General features: G+C 41.9%; 1 protein-coding gene across 1 annotated transcript in view; it reads right to left on the bottom strand.

Annotated features, from left to right (window-relative positions):
* Positions 1-19,824, bottom strand: part of tmtc2b (transmembrane O-mannosyltransferase targeting cadherins 2b) — an 84,192-nt gene that overhangs the window by 46,224 nt on the left and 18,144 nt on the right. Inside the window, exon 2 of the mRNA XM_086109285.1 lies at positions 449-1,025. Within this exon, the coding sequence (XP_085965411.1) occupies positions 449-1,025 (577 nt within the window). The remainder of the gene's footprint in view (positions 1-448; positions 1,026-19,824) is intronic.

Raw genomic sequence — 19,824 nt, 5'->3', positions numbered from 1 at the left:
AATCACTTGTTCAATGCGACCATTTAGTCATCTCAGCTCAATGCAGTTTCACAGTCATCAGGGAATGTGGGCAAGGAAGTTGCACGGGTAAGTAGACAACACGTTAATCGAAGAGTCACAAGAAAAACTAAACCCCCCAAAAAAATATCACAAATTGACTGGTCTGTTGCCACAAATTACGTTCATGCTGAAACTCGGCAAGGAAACTGCTTTGGGTAAAACAAAAAGTCCCTCTTGTCATATTATCATATGAAGTGCTTGGACAAAGGATAATTATAATATTTGACGATTGTTCTGTAACTTAAGAGAAAACAATATGATGAAGTGTAAGAATTTTTTTTTCTTCCCAATTCTATTTCATACCTATTCAGATGTAGTTTGTTTGGACTACGTGCACGTGAAATCAAACGTTGTGAGTAAACCGGAGAAGAAGGGAGAACACGTTTACCTTATACAGAAGTATGACAATCTGTCGCAGTTTGAGCCTGTGCAAGACGCAGATGTCATAGAGCGCCGATAAGGCCAGCACGGTCACTCCCAGCTCCTTCCACAGCATGCTGCATGCAGCACAGCCCAGACTGCCAAGGAACCAAGCCACAAGCCGCAGTGGTCCAGCTTTGCCCTGCAGCTTACCGTAACGAATGTAACATAGCAGGGACAGCAAGAAGAACAACGCGGCTCCTTCATCGGCTCGGCCCACGACACCCGCCACTGCCTCGGTGTGGATGGGGTGGGAGGCGAAGAGCAGGCCGGCTACAAGGCTCCATAAGCCTCCTCCAAGCAGCAGGTGAGCCAGCCGTGTAAAAAGGCCAGTCACCGCCCCGTGGAGGGCCACATTCACCAGGTGGTACCCCCAGGGATCCAGCCCACCAGCAGCATGATTGAGGCGGAAGGAGAGGGTGCAGAGGGGGCGGTAAGACTTGTGGCTCCCACTGTGTGTGAGCAAGGTGCCCCAGAAGTCATCATAGAAGATATTTGTCCAGGGTGTTCCTGAAAGCAGGTCCTGATTGGTCTTGATTGCGCGGCTGGGGAGAGAGAGAGGGAGAGAGAGAGAGAGAGAAAAATGTTTAAAATCAACTTTGTGCTAAAACAAGTGAGGTGGTCCACAACGGGGAATTTCATTTACATTAAATGCAGTGCTTAACCTTGACATATATGTCAGTTCAATTAAAGTCAAACTGCTTCACTGCTAGTCAACTTGACTGGCCTGACGTGTTTCATTGATATCGTCCTGAAAACTGCTAAATGGATCTTCCTGTGGATTCTCCAAGGATGCACTGCAAACTAATGACAATCAAAAGAAATGAAGCATGTTCTCACCGCTGAGGGAGTGGGTCAGGAAGCTTTCACAAACATAAACTCACCAAGGCTGAACCTCAAATTCTAGACAACTTTTGCCATTGCGGCCACAGCACTTATAGCAGTGCACTTTGGGATTTGGCAAGAGAGCCACACCCATGACCTCAAACAAATACAGTCACGCACGCAGTCGGGGAACGCCACAATGAGAGGAATCAGTTTTATAAGAAAAGATGATGTGGTGATGGTCAACAGTTATTTTCCTGCCAAATGCACAGGATTACATGTTTAAAAAGCTGCAATGGTGGCATTACAGAATGATATACACAGTGGAAGGCAATTCGAAACAAAAGGGTAAACCCAAACATGTACTTTGAGCTGCTCTCAGCAGGCAAGGATGCTAAATAGGGAGCCAGTTTGACTTTTCTTGTCTTCGGGATGAACCTCTTTGACCTGACTGAACACTGGTACATCAGCCACAAGCTGTGTGAGCGTCAGTGGGCTGGAAAGGGTGAGGGGCAGTCAGCAGGGGTCAGGGGATACGAACAGGAAGGCGCATTTCGCCCAGCAGGAGTCCTTCCATGTTTATTCCATCGTCGCTGACCAACAGTGCGCTGTCTGACAGGTGACCTCTGCTTCGCTGGAACATGGCAGCACGGATGATTTCAGGGCCATAAGCATGAGCCTCCTCAAAGGAAAGATAGTGAGCTACAACTTATGATGAGAGGAGGCAGATTGGACATGGCAAGTAAGAACAAGCTAAGAGCACGTGATCAGGGTTGTAATGTGCACCGGAGACCCTCACAATTAACAAAGTCAATTAGCTCAAAGAGAGCTGGGTGCAAAAAAAAACTGGTGAAAAGGACACTTGGATCACTCCTCTTTCAACTATAACTGCTTCAAACAACAAAGTGTATGAAGAAAAAGTGGTTAAGATTGCACGACTATCTGTGTCCTATGTGTTGTGTTGTATTATTTTGTCATTTTATGTTAACTGTTCGTTTGATGGCGGCACAGGCACCCGCAGCGGCTCCTCTCTCTCCTGAGGGGGAAAAATAATAATCTGTGCTGTATGTTGGCTGTATGTTGCACATGTAGCACATTTGACAATAAAGTTGATTTGAACTTAAACTTGTACATAGTTAATGCTCTCACACCATTTAAGCCGTATACAAACGGATTTGTTACTATGCTCACAAACTATTCCCCAAAAAGGTGATTCAAGAAAATATCACTTTGAATGAATTGTGATGTTGTTAATAACATTTTCTGGGAACACTTTTATTTTATAGACACTTTTCACAATAAAATGACATTTATATCAACTTGATATACAGTATACTTAAGACACACAATCATGCAATCACACACATAACCCCCCCCCCCCCCAAAAAAAAACAAAAAACAAAACAATCCTCCTCCACCCAGGCAATCTTAAATATCATCATTTGGGCACAAACGGCACATCTTCTGGCCACATTACAATACCAGGAGGTTTCTGAGAAGCTCGATGCAAAGATGCATCAATTGCCATATCCATCAAAGCACATGCACTCTAAAGTTAACTAAGTAGAAACAGCCACTTGATGATGGATCAAAAGGAAGTTAATACCACTGCGCTTCCCGATGTTGGAAAGGGCCGTAGAATTAGTCAGTAGAGATTGAATGTCGAGGCTCCAGCCTTCCACCAGAAGACATAAAAGCACGCAACTCGATTTGATGACTAATATATGCCAACGTATTTTCTTCAGCCCATTTGTCAAGAAAAACCTTCATTTCGCTGCAAGATGCTCACATAAGAGACAGCATGCTTCAATGACATCTTAAAGACTTTTCAGAGTCAACCGTGGTCTTTTTCCATTGCACAACACGGATGAGCCACTGAGTTATGTATTGCCGCAAAACCTCAATGCATTTTCTGGCAACAAAGTAAAGACAAAAGCCCATGCCAGTCTGTCCAAGCCCAATTGTGTTTATAGCTTTGGCTTCCTAAGTCAGTTTGCATGAGGCACATTTCTTAGATTGGCTCTTTATACTATATTGCACTGGCAAGCACCTGTGTCTGACATAACTAGAACAGAACATTGAGAAGAGCACAGTTGTAACCTCATAACCAACAGTAATATCTCTGATGGATGGAATACACGCGCAACACTTTGCAATGTAACACAAATCCCTAAACAGCTAAGCGGGAATTGATCATCAGGCCATGCTCTTCTACCCTAAAAAGGCCCGGTTGGTGAAAGCCATTGACTTTCAGCTACAAGCCAGAGACTGGAAGAACTTCTCTGTGCACTTCAAACCATTTCCCAGCAAGGAACACATTCTTTGTCCAACGAAGTGGCTGTTCAGAGACACCCACAGGAAGAAGACCTCTAACGAGTGAAGAGCCAAGCAAAACAACACACAGTACATGCAACTTCCATCTTCATAAGTTGGTCATCCAAATGTGTGATTCCCTTGTTGAGTCCAGCATTCAACCATGCAACAATTCACCTGGATAGATTTTGTGCCTACAGTATATCTGTCACAGTCTTAGACAATCACATTAAATCAAAGTATGAAACACATTGGGACAAGCCAAAATTCGTAGAGGTTGATATGAAGAATGATATGTGGACCAGGAAGAAGTCCAGCTGCCTTTGAGACCTACATGTACAAGTTAAACTTAAGTACTGTCAAATGCAAAAGGACATCTATTTTCAGAAAAACACAACATCAACTATTATTATGCTATCACATACATGAGATTGCTGTGGTAAACCTTCAATGTTTCAAACATTTTCTCAGCTCATTATTTTTAGACAATGGCTCCACGACGTGACCAACAAAAACACACACAAAGAGAAGCATCCAGATTGTTGTTCCAATCCTGACACTCTTTTTGCAATCACAACATATCTACATACTGTAACTTTGACATTTAAACCAACGCTTCAGAAAAACAGTCTGAAAATTTGAACAAACTCATTTTGCCTTTGCAAAAATACTTGAAGACTTACTCGAAAAACATGATGAACTATAAGCATAATGACGAGACTTGTGCAACCATAATGCACAGTTTTCCTCTGCTGGATTTAGTGATGGGCATAGCAATTCAAATAGGATCACAAATGAGGTGGAGCCAATTCCTGCTGCTTTTGGGTGAAGTAGAAGGTGGACAAAGAACATCCTGGACTGGTTGCCAATGAATCACGTATAGACAAACAACTCTTCACACTCATCTTCCAACATGTGAGCACTTTTGTCTTTTTATTTCATTCGGCATGCATATTTTGGGGATGCGAGATTTGAGGAATCCTGGAATCCCCAGGAGAAAACATAAAAAGGAAAGGGTGAACAAACAAATAACTTCACACAGAAAGGCCTGAGCTGAACACAGAACCTCTCGACTGTACTAAACACCAATGCGTGGTGCTGCCTGGTAATAGAAAGACAAACAGTGAACGTACCGTTTCTACAAAGTGAGCAGATGTTTGGAGTTTGGGGAAACCATAAGGTCTGCCAACTGTGACTCTGTCATCACCTACTGTATCTTTAATATTTGAAAGAGCGTGGGCACAATGGAATTTTTAGATGGCCAGAGTGACAGCCCATTATTTGAGTGTTTGCGGAAAGCTCTTTTGTCTAATGTTTCTTCCCATACACATGTAAACAGGCCATTAATATTAATGCTCTTTTTCCATTTGCTACTTGAATTTAATCTTCATTTCTAAGTCTGTATGCACTTTGTGTTGTCCTCCTATGTTGCAACCCTTTTCCTTGCATGCATCTGTACTGTAAGAGAATGATGACTCTCAATATATATACAGGTATATATATATATATATATATATATCGGGCTTGAGAAATGTAGTCGGATGGTGACTAAGAGAGGAAAGGTAGTCCGCACTGAAGGGGTCTCACTCCCTGAAGGAACAATAGCAGACATTGAGGACAGCTACAAGTACCTCGGTATACAACAAGCCAATGGCAACCTAGAACTGGCAACAAGGAAAGCGGCTACGGCCAAATACCTCCAGCAAGTGAGGCAAGTCCTAAGAAGCCAGCTCAATGGCAAGAATAAGACCCAGGCAATAAACAGCTATGCCCTGCCAGTGATCAGATACCCTGCAGGAATAATAAGGTGGCCAAAGGAAGAGATTCAGACCACGGACGTTAAGACCCGAAAGCTCCTAACCATACATGGAGGGTTCCATCCCAAATCCAGCACCCTGAGACTGTACGCAAGCCGAAAGGAAGGAGGCCGGGGACTAGTGAGTGTGAGAACCACTGTCCAGGATGAAACATCCAAGCTCCATGAATACATCAAGGAGAAGGCTCCAACGGATGACGTACTCAGAGAATGTCTCAGACAATGGGGAACAGAGGATGAGATGCTGGAAGAGGGACCATCATGGGAGGACAAGCCCCTACACGGGATGTACCACCGGACCATAACTGAAGTGGCTGATCTCAAGAAGTCCTATTAGTGGCTAGAGAGGGCTGGCCTGAAGGACAGCACAAAGGCACTCATCCTGGCTTCTCAGGAGCAGGCCCTGAGCACCAGAGCCATTGGGTCCCAGATATACCACACCAGACAAGACCCAAGGTGTAGGTTGTGCAAAGAGGCACCTGAGACGATCCAACACATAACTGCAGGGTGTAAGATGCTGGCAGGGAAAGCCTACATGGAACGTCATAACCAGGTGGCTGGCATAGTCTACCGAAACATCTGTGCGGAGTATGGACTTGAAACCCCAAGGTCAAAATGGGAAACACCTCCAAAGGTGGTGGAGAATGACAGAGCGAAGATCCCGTGGGACTTCCAGATCCAGACTGACAAGATGGTCATGGCGAACCAACCAGATATCGTGATCATAGATAAAGGGCAGAGGAAAGCCGTTGTTGTGGATGTAGCGGTCCCAATTGACGGAAACATCAGAAAGAAGGAACACGAGAAACTCGAGAAATACCAAGGGCTCAGAGAGGAGCTGGAGAGAGCCTGCAAGGTAAAGGTGATAGTCGTGCCTGTGGTGGTCGGAGCGCTCGGGGCGGTGACCCCCAAACTCAATGAGTGGTTGCAACAGATCCCGGGAACAACATCGGACATCTCAGTCCAGAAGAGCGCAGTGCTGGGAACAGCAAGGATACTGCGCAGAACCCTCAAGCTTCCTGGCCTCTGGTAGAGGACCCGAGCTGAATGAGGGACGGACACCACCCGAGGGGTGAGATGAGGATTTTTATTTATTTATATATATACTGTATACATACACACACACACACACACGCATTGCGATTCATCATTCCCTTACAGTACAGGTGAATATGCATGCCCATTTATATACTGCTCCTGCACAATATCACCACATCCGTAACTGGCATGTTGTCACACACAAAGTAGCCTTTTGCAACTATCCAGCATTCATTTTTGCTTGTTTTGAATCAGTTTGAGCAACTTTTGCTTTTTGTTTTTTAAAAAATATCTACAACAATCATTTGGTGTAACAAGTCGGGCTGGAGCCCAAAACAATTGTGTATTGTTTATGCACTGAGCATTGAACTGTGACCACCGTCTCACACAATTCGATACAGATACACATATTGCACTTTACTCTACTAGATGACAAAACTGGAAGATTCATGACCAAAACAGAAGGAAAACTCAGTTTAAGACACTCAATGTTAGCTTTAAAAGCGAGGGAATTGATGGAGCCAAAACTAATGTTGCCAAACCCAATCATGAAAGATAATATTGTCAGACAAGCTCAGCCAAAGAGAAAAGAACGCGCACAGGTTCTGTTCAAAATGAGTTTGGGCTCATGTTCAAAAGTGAATTTCTGTGTTGATTAAACAGTAACTGATAACTTGAGTGTCAGAGTGTCAAGAATGTTTGGCATATGAGAGCGGTAACATGTAGAAACCAATGAATGAATGTGGCAGAGGGCAAGTGAGAACACAATGAGGGACCAGTTGGGTGGTACATCAGTGGCAACAAAAACTGAGACCTCCCACACCCAAGAAAAAAAATCGTCAACAATAGTGTACATCTGTATTAAAAAGAGAGGGGAAAAACAACTAGAGAGTAATAACAAACATGTGTTTTTAATTCACTTACAGTGTTGAAATATTTTATTTTATAATTAATCTGTCCACACCCTTACATGTGCAAGTCTAAGAGAATCATTCCCTCATAGATATTTGCATTGCGCCTCTGGCACGATCACACAAAGATGCACTCACGCACATTTCATGGCACTGTAGACACAAAAACACTGGGATACAGAGACACAAAGTCTGGGGCTGCTGCCTGGCATCCCCGAGCAGGCACTGGTACCATAAAGGACGGGCACGGCATGAATGCTGATCATTTGCCTAAAAGCTAGCCAGCAAAATCCAACCAACCAGTCTGGCAGAGCAGCATTTAATCTTGGTAGTCCAGCATTGCATCCCATGGTGCAGTGTTGCCTGGGACACAAAACATGATTGATGTCCAGCAGAGGCCTTAAATCTACTGCACTCTTTAAAAAAAGAAACATCAATAAGTGAAACAGACTTCTCATGCATGACTACACTGCCCTTAAAACAATAATCACATTTCCTAAAATTAGATCCACAAAAATCTGCATTCATGAGACAAGTTTTTCATTGCATTTGGTGACTTCACACACTGTTGCTGCATATTTTCTGGAATGAAGGTAAAGATGAATATTAACATTATCCTTGATCGCTGTCCAAGGTTACATCTTTAAAAGGATAAATTAATAATTTATTTTCAAAAGTATCGCAATTTACGAATGATCTTAGATGTAGGACGCAATTGCAGTGGTGATCCGTGCAGAGCGGAGGCGGGTGATATATACACTGATTATTACATCCAATAAATCAGTCAACAGCTCCATGCATGGCAAAGCAAAAAAGAGCACACATGCACAAACGAACCCACACGCGCACACGACACACATTTTCAATGGCACCCCTGCAGGCCAATCTCACAAACACCTCCATCCTTTAAAGCAATTATGGATCAACAGCTGCACCCCCGGTAAGAAACCAGAATTGTTTGTCTGTTCAAAAGGTGAACTGGATATGAACACACTTAACTATCAGGTCTAACGAGACTGCTGTTTGTGTGTCCACAACAGACACAAAGCTCTGAGCCCGCCTCTCAAGTGGTTAACTTAAAGTATATCTAAGATCTACTTAGAAAAGTACTCGAATAATTATGCCCTGCGATTGGGTGGCAACCAGTTCAGGGTGTACCCCGCCTACTGCTGGGAGAGGCTGCAGCACACCCGCGAGCCTTGTGAGGATAAGCGGTTCAGGTAACGAATGGATTGATAATTACATTTAGTTCAGGCTGCAAAGCTGATGCTTCAATAAAACCTGTAAATCATGGGCTGTTTTTAATTCCCTTCAAGGTTATAGAACCTGTCCATCGGTACTGCTTATCTTCTACTACACTGCAGGGAGTTGGAGCTTATCCGAGCTGACTTCAGTCAAAAGGCAGACTACACTGACGTGGACTGGCCACCAGTCAATCGCTGGGCACATTTCGAGACAACAAGCCTCTCACACTCACATTCTCACCACAGTGAGAGGGAATTGAACCCATGCTGCCAGCATGGAAGCCAACCGAGTGGGATATTACACAGACTAGGCAGAACAGTGATACCAAACATTCTTGGCTTTGCAGCCTTATAATCTTTTCTTTTGTCTGTGTTTCATTTTGTGGTTTGAGTAACAGAAAGGAAAAAGTCAGGACTAAGATGCACTTATTATACTTACCCAGATCTACAGGACAAGTAGACCCCAAAATACTCGCAGTTTGACAACCACAGATTCACAGATTTTTTTTCAATATTTACTTATATATAAAATTTGGATGGGGGCATTTTTCATGAAAAACGCTTGCTGGCGGTTTATGTGCTTGTTCAAGAATTTCGTGGGGTTAAATAATTTCTGTACTGTACATACTGCAGATTCTTTTTCAGTGCATTTATAATAAACATCAATTATATGCAGATTTTTGCAATTTTGTGGGCCATCTTAGTCCCTATCCCACGATCTTTGCGGGGTCCACTGTATATACTTTCCATATTCTATAAATGGATATATCATATCAAACACATATACAGATCGATGGTCCATGTGGAAAAAGTCTGTGGGTTTGACGTGTTTACCCAAAAGGGCCACTTTCTTTTCAAAACTTGAAATAAACTTTCAATCCAACTAGCATTCACACACCAAACCCTCGGCGTCAACAACTGCCTGTTAATTCTGAAGACATCATTCGATGCAATGATACATTATGACTTACATGATTTTGCAGAGAACATCAGAATAAATACCATGGAACATCGATTTAATGGACCCGGATTTAACGGATTTCAGATTTAACAAATTGAAGATTTAACGGACAGAGAATAGTGTCCACTGACAACGCCTCTTTGTCCAGTAGTTGTCAAAGTTAGTTCATTGTTAGTTCAAAGTTAGTTAGTTCAAAGTTATTTACTGCGCAATCAACAGACAGAGACCGGTACACATATTTCCGGGTTGTTCCGCTGTCAGCACAGATACTAAGTACAGACGAGATCTCACTAAACACCTGCATCCAGACCCGCATCGTAATTATATATATTTTTGTTTGTGAAATCCTACCGAGTAAAGAAGCGATAAAACATGACCTCCTTGGCAAACGTAACTAATTCAAATTTCTCAGTCTCAACTCGTTATTTTGAGCATTTAAATGGAAAATGGAAGCAAATAGAGGACTTATTAAATAAACCTCACGGACCAACATGAAGAATCTTTTTGTTCCCAGTGTGTTCTACCTTTATGTGTACCCTCAGTCTGACCCATGTCTAATGCTTTGGTAGTACCCCCGGCTCTGTTAGAGGTGCCACTAAACAATCAGCCCTCTCACAACAGGAGGGCTTTTTGTCTTGGTCTGACCTTTTTGGGTGCACAGTAATAGATTTGTCTGATTTGTTCCTCCTCACGTACTTGGAATGCTTGTCATTCTGATGGCAAGGGACATCAGTGTGAAGGAAGCATGTTCTGCACTGTGTTCAAGCAACTTTTTCTCGCTGTCCTATTACTGTGCTGTTAATGTATTCTGGTTTGACCGAACAATTCAACAGGCAACCCCCACAAGATGGAGGGAGGAGCAGGGTGGGATGGAATGTTCATACAAAGGGGCTACCAATAAGTGAATGGATTGCTTAGTCCAGCCTTTTTGTCATCCTTATTCCCAAAGCTTTTACCGTAAGGCGACTCAAGGATGATCTTAAATCACAGCACATAAGCAAAGAGGGCAATTTCTCACTGATGTTTCTTGCATGGGGGGGCTGCTTAAGTGCCCAAAGAATATTTAAGAATGCCAGTGGAGCGGAAAAGAGAAGACATCTTAAGTGCATGCGCCATCTTATATGTTCAACATTTGAAACATCATTTTAATGGCAATAATCCGCTTCGGTTTCGAGATGAAGAAGCTGTTTTGGTGCAGAATAAAAATCGGGTGCCTGACTCCTAGCAGTTTATGATTTGGGGCTAATTTCTAAAAAACATGGACAATCAGACATGAAACACGGGCAACAACCAATCAAATAAAGGCCACCCTAAACAACACCGGACAATGCAAAATGGCTCTTGGAAAGCCTATTCCTTAGTCATCCCACCATTAGCTATATTAAGAGCAGATCTCCGTTAGCTTGCCCCTTGTCACCACAGAGCCTCCAGCAGAACACAGCGTGAAAGCTTATTTAGTGAAATGGGACACGCATGCATATACAAAGAAGCATGGCATTAATGAATGGCAGCATTCAAAGATGCAGCTCTGAGTGATCTCATTAGATACTATCACAACAGGCCAGTGTTCTTGTGTCACTCGAAAGCCTAGCTCACTCCTTTAAACATCCCCATTTGGGCTCCACTTCCAGCCCTTTAATTGAAGGCACATGTGGCCTGCCCGCCAATAAGTGTGTGGAGAGCTGCTGATGTACTGTACCTCTGGTCTTCCTTCTGGGCCTTCTGCGACAGACTGGACTAATGCACCACTGAGGCCCGATATTGCTGCCTCATTAACTCCTGCTTGCTCCGAGATACACCGGACTCATTTGAACTTAAGTCAGGTTAGGGCACAATGATATTATCGTGTTTATATTTCAAAGAGGGATGACGGATCGGTAAGATTTCAAAAAAGGCAAGCATTGTGATAAGACTGTACCAATATGAGACTGAAAGAAATCTGTCCAAAAATGAACATTGCTCACTGTTTGGAATAATATAAATGTATAAACTGTTTATTGGAATCCTTCTGAAGGTGGCCCGGTAGTCCAGTGGTTAGCACATCGACTTCACAGTGCAGAGGTACCGGGTTCAATTCCAGCTCCGGCCTCCCTGTGTGGAGTTTGCATGTTCTCCCCGGGCCTGCGTGGGTTTTCTCCGGGTGCTCCGGTTTCCTCCCACATTCCAAAAACATGCATGGCAGGCTGATTGGACGCTCTAAATTGTCCCTAGGTGTGAGTGTGAGCGCGCATGGTTGTTCGTCTCTGTGTGCCCTGCGATTGGCTGGCAACCGGTTCAGGGTTTCCCCCGCGTACTGCCCGAAGACGGCTGGGATAGGCTCCAGCACCCCCCGCAACCCAAGTGAGGATTCAGCGGTTCGGAAAATGGATGGATGGATGGATGGAATCCTTCTGTGAATGCAGGGAATGCTCAGAACCTGTTTTCCCACAGGACCGGAATAAACACGAGATCCACAAGGAAGCCAAACAGCTTTTTCATGTTTTAAAAGGGTTTTATTTCCCCTGAGGAACTAATTAGCATTTTTGCAAAGAGGACCATTTTTGCGTGTTGAATCTTACAGCAGCCAAGTCACACCATCTTATCTAAAGCAAATGATTTTCAACATTCACTATAAAATATAGGATTACAAATTGATTGTGAATTACTCTCGTTGTGGCTAATTGAGTTTGGAGTTTTTACTCTATTTTTTTCCCACAATACCATCGCAAGATTCCATTCCCAAATCAATTCATCAATAAGTGTGATTTGATTTTTTTCTTTTTACTTTAAACAGCAAATCATTGCCTAATGCTATTTATACAATAATTTTATGTTGATGAGTTTATATTTACTGCCCGTCCCTTTGATCTAAAAGTTCAATATCAACAGGATAAAGTGAACAGTTATTGATTTTTGTGTGCTTACTACAGTTATCTATGGCTCTATGGTACCTCGATGTGGAAACAATTCGATCAAGCTTGTATAAATTAAGTCATAGGCAGCTATCAGAAATGTACTATTCACCTCAAGATAAGACACTGGGAAATAGACACACTTTATGGGATCATGAGCGCATAGCTATTTTAGAGTATGATTAGTGACAAACCTGTCAGAGATGACAAAAATTATGAAATGTATTTTGAAATTATTTAATTCTTGTCCAGGTCCAATGACTTCTTGGCATAGCATTTGGAAGAGTAATGATGAATCAACTTGCTGTGGCTGGCGGGTCAGACGGCTGGAAAAAGAAACCTCCTGTTCCATGATCAGACAAAATTGGGCTTTTTCAATATCAACTGTTGCTTTGTGAGTCACAAAACTGTACTTTGACAGATTGTGTTGTCGAGAAAGGGAAAATAATTTTTGCGATGAATGAGGATTGTAAAAGTTGTGCATAATTAGAGTTATATTTCAGAGAACATTGTTGGCTAAAATATGATACAGTACTAAGAAAAGCTGGTTGAATACTTTGCAAGGCTCACACACAAATTACCAGTAGGTCTGTAGTAGAAAAAGCACATTGGTTTTGTTAAAACTATATTGCACAGGCAGTGCGGTGAAGAGGATGTATGAAACAGAAACACTATGCTACAAAACGTTTCAAAGCACCTATTAAAGCAATGCAAGACGATCGTATTTATATTCTCCCAATCTGTATTGTTAGTTGGCACATTAAAGGGCCACGTGGCGCAGATGACTTTTGAGGACCACTGAATGATATACATCACTGGTGCAGGTCTAAATAAAGTTTAAAACACATTAAACCTCTCTGTCTGTCTAATAGGAGTCCAATCAGGATGAGAATTGCATCACACTATCTCAAATCCAATGCAATCAGTAAAATCGAGAACAGTATTTCTCTAGTGTCAGGCTGGTAATGTCATTACAGAGGATTTATACGTTTCTAAAGATTTGTTTTTGTTTAATTAGGTTGACTTCAAACATCAATTAAGAAAAGAAAAAAAGAGGATGGGCCTTGATGTGTGCCAAACATCAGAAGTACTGAGACAAAACAAACAAGACAAAATATTAAGATTTACAGATTACATATTTACAATATTTGCATTTACAGCATGTATTAAATAAATCCGACATTAAGGGCATGGAAGGATTTTTTTTTTTTTTTTGGTGAGAGGGTGGCTAATGATTTTGACTGATTCATGTGCTTTGTGGTGAAGGTTAATTAACCACTATGGACATGTACAGTGAGAGATTGTTGTTGAGATCCTTGGGGGATTTATAATGGGAAAAATTAGGTGACGCTTTTCTTTCTCTTCAATTCATGGGGACGTCCAGTAAAGATGACATCACGTTTACAGTGAGGTCTACTCAAGATGTGGCAATTAGTGTGCGTTCCATTTTGTACTATGTCCTCACCAGAAACCTTTTGCAGTTCATGTTTATTTTGTTCGATCGATTTAAGGCCTCTATTAAGTTATACAATGTTAATATATTATATCCATGCTAATTAATAGTAATAGTTATGAATCCTAGAATAGCCACTGCCAGTGAGGTCGGTGGGTCTGGAGAAATAGCTGAGCACCAAGCAACAACCTCAAGTGCGCCTTTGAGAACAAGACCAAAATTGTCGTTTTGACATAATAGTCAGTGTTAACGATTTGTACAATAATAATTTGTAGCTGTTATCTATAAGGTAGTTTAGTGTACTTGCATGTGTAATCTTGGTGTATTGATATGCCTTATTTATGAAGCAGATGAGACTGATGCAACTGAAAGAAGTACCTGTGTTTGTACCACTTGGGCTCACTCAGCTCCGCAGGTGTGCTGGAGCCCATATCAGCTGACCTTGGTTGACAACCTGAATTAGTCGCTCGTCAATCTCAGGGCATTGTCACAAATTGTTACTGTTAAGATGTTTGTTTTACTTGCTTCAGTTAATTTGGTTGTTTCTTTTTGTTTTTTTATAAAATCAGTGTAAAAGTGAAATGCAAGACAATCCTCATAGTTGCATTTTACAATTAGAAGTGGTTCATCATAATTGGCAGGGTGATTAATGATGACCTAGAGTACGTTTTATGCATTAGGATCATCCTGTAAAACTTGCAAAATTAAAAAGAAAAAAGCATCTGCCGATCATTCAATTATTTTCTTCTGAATTCTTGTTGGTGGCAGATTGTAGATGCTGTCAAGAAAACAGAGGCACTAGGCCCCTAGATAGGAGGACAAAGACCCCAGCAGAGCTTAGGTTAAGTGAATGGGCCTAGACAAAAGGCTGAGAAGAAGAGCACTTTGAGTGGGCAAAGCTCAGGCTTGAGCCCACGCATCGAAGCCCTGGTCCCAGTGAGCATCTCGAGCACGACCATGTGTGGTCCATTACCACACCAAGCAAGCCCACAGCACCACGCCTCCCTCAAATGGAAGATGGATGCCTCCTTGGTGATTGCCCCGAAATTGGAAAGAAAGGCGTGTGCAACAAAAGCGTGTGCGTCGAAGGGAGAGTGCCATTGAAAAGGTCGCCCAGAGCTCGTCTGCGTAGCTGTGTTTGTCGGCATTGGAGGACAATGGCATTGACAGGTGCTGAAGGAAGACAAGAGGCCTGAGCCCGGCGATTGCTGACACACTAGTGGAAAAGGATGGACAGTCCCGGATGTAGCCAGCAGAGTGTTTGCAATTTCAAACAATTTGAGATGGGACTTGTTATTGATGGGTTATGACGGACGCTGAAGCACAAACGCTGTGAGAGAATATGTCAATTGTTTGCGACCATTGATCTGCTTGAATGCTTTACTCATATCCGCATTCCATGTGGTTTAACAAACAGGCCAATATTTCCAGAGCTCTCGCTCAAGCCGAACCACTTGTCATAACGGCAGAATAAAGTAGTGGCGCATCCGTCCGTTTGTCATTTCTCTTCATCTGATACGACTGGGAACACCGCAGCACTCTGGAGCAGGAAACAGATGGAGCTGTGTCCTTCATCAGATCAAAAAGCAAAGGGGGTGGGTGGAGGACGGACACTTCAGCTTCCTCATTGGAGGTTTCTCCAAACAACCTATGTCACAGCCTCAGCTGCACTTGGAGCCGTTTCCAGGTCAGCTGCCAGAAGGGGGCAGGGAGTGTGCAGCATCTCAGGAAACCTTTCCTTAAGGAATTGAGGTCACCGGAGAAGAGCAGCTGACCTTCCACAATGCTCATAGATCAGAGAGCAGGACAGAACGGAAGGATGAAGAGAGAACTTACGTCATCTCGGTCATGTCTTAGGTTGACCGTTGACGCTTCCAAAAAATATTTATAATCAACACTTAACAGCCGATGCCGATAAGTCTGAGTGGCTGCATGCTGTTGATGCCATTAATCAGACAATCCATGCACAATCCCTGACCTGCTTGTCCAGCAGGTTATATCACACAACTGTCACTACGCATCAGTCATCACTGACATGATCAGCCTCCAGCAGCTTGTTTCATTCGAGGAAGGATGCCTGCAAGCGGCCCGAACGAGTGAGAGGGTTTCTATGCAGAATGTTGCAATGCAATAGGTCATGTTCGGGTTGCGGGGGGCGAGCGCAGATGAGGTCAAGTCTTCGTCAAACATTTTCTCAGACAAGGATGTGATTGGTATGACTGCCTGTCTCCGTACCAAGTGATGAAATACTGTAACCTGAAAAATGACTTTCCAACAGAGAATGGACAGCCAAACCAAGCCAAAGATCAACAATCCACCAGACGACTGGTCCAGCCGAGTTCAGACAGCAGGGACACTCAAGATGCTACGGGAAGCTTGTTGGAACATTTTACACATAAGGGCCAAAAAGAAGAGCACACGAGCGCATGCATCCAGGATTTCATTTCATCATATCACAGACTATGCATTGTGTTTCAAGATATGTCCCCTATCTGGAAGTAGACAATGTTAGTTTATTAGAAGAAAAGTTATCAAATAATAATACTTAATTCAAAATTAAACAGAAAATGAATGAATTTCAAATCCATCACATGCTTATCCTCCCTAGGGTCCCAATTTTTTGCTAATATTGAAAACAAAATACCTGCAAAATGAATCATTAAAACAGTTGCAAATAAATAAATCAATACTGACACCTGAAAAGACCTAAATTGGTTATTATCGCGTCAAGTATTAGTTTAATTGAAATGGTGGTTATAAAGATGACATTCAGATCCTCATCAGATCTGATTCTGATTCTGATATCATGCGTGACAACAATTTCAAACTTAAACGTTAATGACTGACTGTTACGGTAGACAGACTTTAACTCTGAACCCTTGTTTGAACTGAATCGAGTATAGCATTTGTTGTTACAACAAAAGAAATGCACTACATTAATTTTTAAATGGTTATCAAAAGTTACTGGTTCCGTTATTTGTAATTGGCTAATTATCTTGCTCCAGTTAGAATGGGAATTACAATGACAATTACAGAGTCGAATTTGTGTGACAACATTTCTACAATCATTTGCATGTTTCTTTTTATGATGACTTTTACTGAACAAAAATAACAGTAGATTAGTAATATAATAATAATAATACATTTTATTCATAAGCGCCTTTCAAGACACCCATGGACACTTTACAATAACAAAAAACACAAAACAATACAATGTATTAGTCACAATCTAATTGACATTGGTCATAGTATGTGAAAACAGTCTGAAGGTAAACAATTCCAGTTTTATTTTTTTTGTCTCTTCTTAAAAAATAATTTCATACAGCTTTGCAAACCTTTTCACACCACAGAAGCAAAAAATGTCAGATATGGTCAAACAACAACTCCTGGCTGTACTCAGGCCACTTCGCCCAAGCAAAATGTACTGGCAGATAAAGAAAAGAAAAGTCATTTGGGTGGTAGATATTGGCGCTCAAATATATACAGTATGTGCTGCTGGATGTAATTGACCAGAAAGCCCTTCACGTGCTTATTTTTTCACTCTGCAACACCTCAGGCTACGTTTCAAGCGTAACCCTCCGGCATTTGCGGAGTATTCATAAATCAAGACAAAATCACAGACGGTGCTGCTTTTGGATGTTTCCTACACACTGGGGAGTCATTTGTTATTACAGGTGGCCCCTTACAAGCGCCGTTCCTTCTCAAGTATCACAAATAAAATACTCAAATACTCTAGTTAGCGTTTCCTTATCTTTGCACTGTGCAGAAATGATGGGCAAAATGCAGCTTGCAACTGCAAACAATCGTGAGACTTCTTGAAACAATGGCCAGAAGATTTAAGGATCGTGGCTGCATGTAAATGCACAGAAGGAGATTAGTCTACTCGGTCCATAATCCCTCTGCAGACAGGAACAGATTTAGGGGTCTTCATGAGGGGGCGGGTGGCTGTTCTATGTCTACCACAGCAGTCTGGTAGGGGACTCGAGGATGCTTCGAGCAATCAAACCAGGCCTCTGTTCAGTTTATGACCACCCACCCGCACGTGCCCTTCAGGAACAATCCTCCGTCCGTGACATATAAACCACAAACTCCTCTGTTTACAAATCTTATCCCACCGAGAATCAGCTGAAACGGTAATATGAATGTGGAACGGGGTGGGGGGAGGAGCTTTTATTTTATTGAATTTGTAGACTATATATTTTAAAATGTATAGAAATCCAGACGCTTCTATTATTTGCAACCACTTCACAAAATAAAATTCAACACATTATTTGTTTCAGTGTAAGTGCAACTACCTAACTGCAACCATTCTTTATTGTCAAAGTTTGAGTGTTGACTGATTAAGATATGGCAGGGGTCAATGTTAACTTTTACACGGTAGGGACAGTTTTTTACATGTGTGTCACACATTAACAATATTGCTGTTGACATAAATGAGACAAACAATACAACTGAAATTTACAAAAGGGAAATTCAAACTATAATCAATGGCTTTTTATGCCCTCACTAAAAAAAAGACAAAATTTAAAAAAAAGGATATCTTTACAACTCTATGAAACGAAAAGCATTTTCTTTTAAACATTTCCATGTATTTGTTCTGCGCTATTGTAAAATATTGAAATAGTCAGGGTTGTTATCCAGACGATGCCCAAACCAGCACTCTGGCATACGAGCTCTGGCAGTATGCAGCGGCAAACCCAAAGTAATGCACACACATGAAACAAGGACAGCATTTGAATACTGTTCCGGTGTGTCATTAATCTAGCGACAAAGACCCTGCACATAAAAAATACAACATTTCCAACTGAAAACACAATGCATAGTAGGGTATACTGTAACTAGAGCCGTAATAAAAATGTTAAAATAATTTGAAAGGGGAAAAAATGTTCTTATACTTACCTAAACTGTACGTGGTTTACACTCTCTTAAATTGAATTGAGTTGCATGTTACAGAATCATTACAAGGAAAAGATTCTACCCGGAGTTTAGTATATCACATCAACAGGGATGCTTAGCATATACTGTAATTGCTCTTATTGCCTGATTGACACAATGCTCATCACGCAGAAGACTTTCGAGCAACCAGTCAGCCTTTTCCCGCTATTAAAACTGGAAAGTCAGATGATCTTCAATTCTCAAGCATTTTTTTTTGTTTCAGCTTGAAGGGATCCAGCATGGAAATTCACACGTGAAAATAGATTAGCTCCCCAGGGAGAAAGTATTCACGAAAAATTCACTGGTTTCCTGCACGATAAACAAGTATAGCGAAGCATGCGAGAATGAAAGATGAGCAACTCTCCTGGTGTGGGATACGTCACTGTAGGAACTTTGTGGGTTTTCTTTTGCTATCTATGTAGTTATTTTCATTTGCTCTGTTAAGCACGTTATAAATGGCATACCACACGATGATTTCAGTAATTCTTTCTGTAGAGGTGGGGTCACGCTTCACCGCAAAATCTCTTTTTGGCTCCTTCAAATGTTAAAATTTGGCTCACAAAAAGTAGGAGATAATGATGAGATAATCTTTCCATTGAGTGCTTGGTTGACAGAGCATTTTCATTCATTACTTGCTGCAAACCATGCACACTTCCTGGAGCAGACTACACTTCTAACTAGAACGTGTCAGCCCAAAAAAGTGAAAAGCACACTCAGCAGGGACCAGGGCTAGACAAAACAGCATTAAGTGCCGGGGTTGTTTGAAAGGAAAGAAATTCCCTGTGTCAAATCAGTTTACACAGTGGCAGGTAAAATGTCTTCTGAAAAAAGAAAATACTGAAAGAAAATACATGTTTTCGTCAATACATGTTTTCAACACATTAGTGATGAACGAAATGTGAAACAGCACTTTCTGTGTGTCCGTTGTTTTACCGGATTACATAGTAGCAAAAGACA

This window comes from Hippocampus guttulatus, chromosome 4 (genome assembly GCF_054856545.1).
Source record: "Hippocampus guttulatus isolate MCC_2025c chromosome 4, RoL_Hgut_1.0, whole genome shotgun sequence".
Lineage (NCBI taxonomy): Eukaryota > Metazoa > Chordata > Actinopteri > Syngnathiformes > Syngnathidae > Hippocampus > Hippocampus guttulatus.
This window is presented reverse-complemented; position numbering and strand designations above follow the sequence as displayed.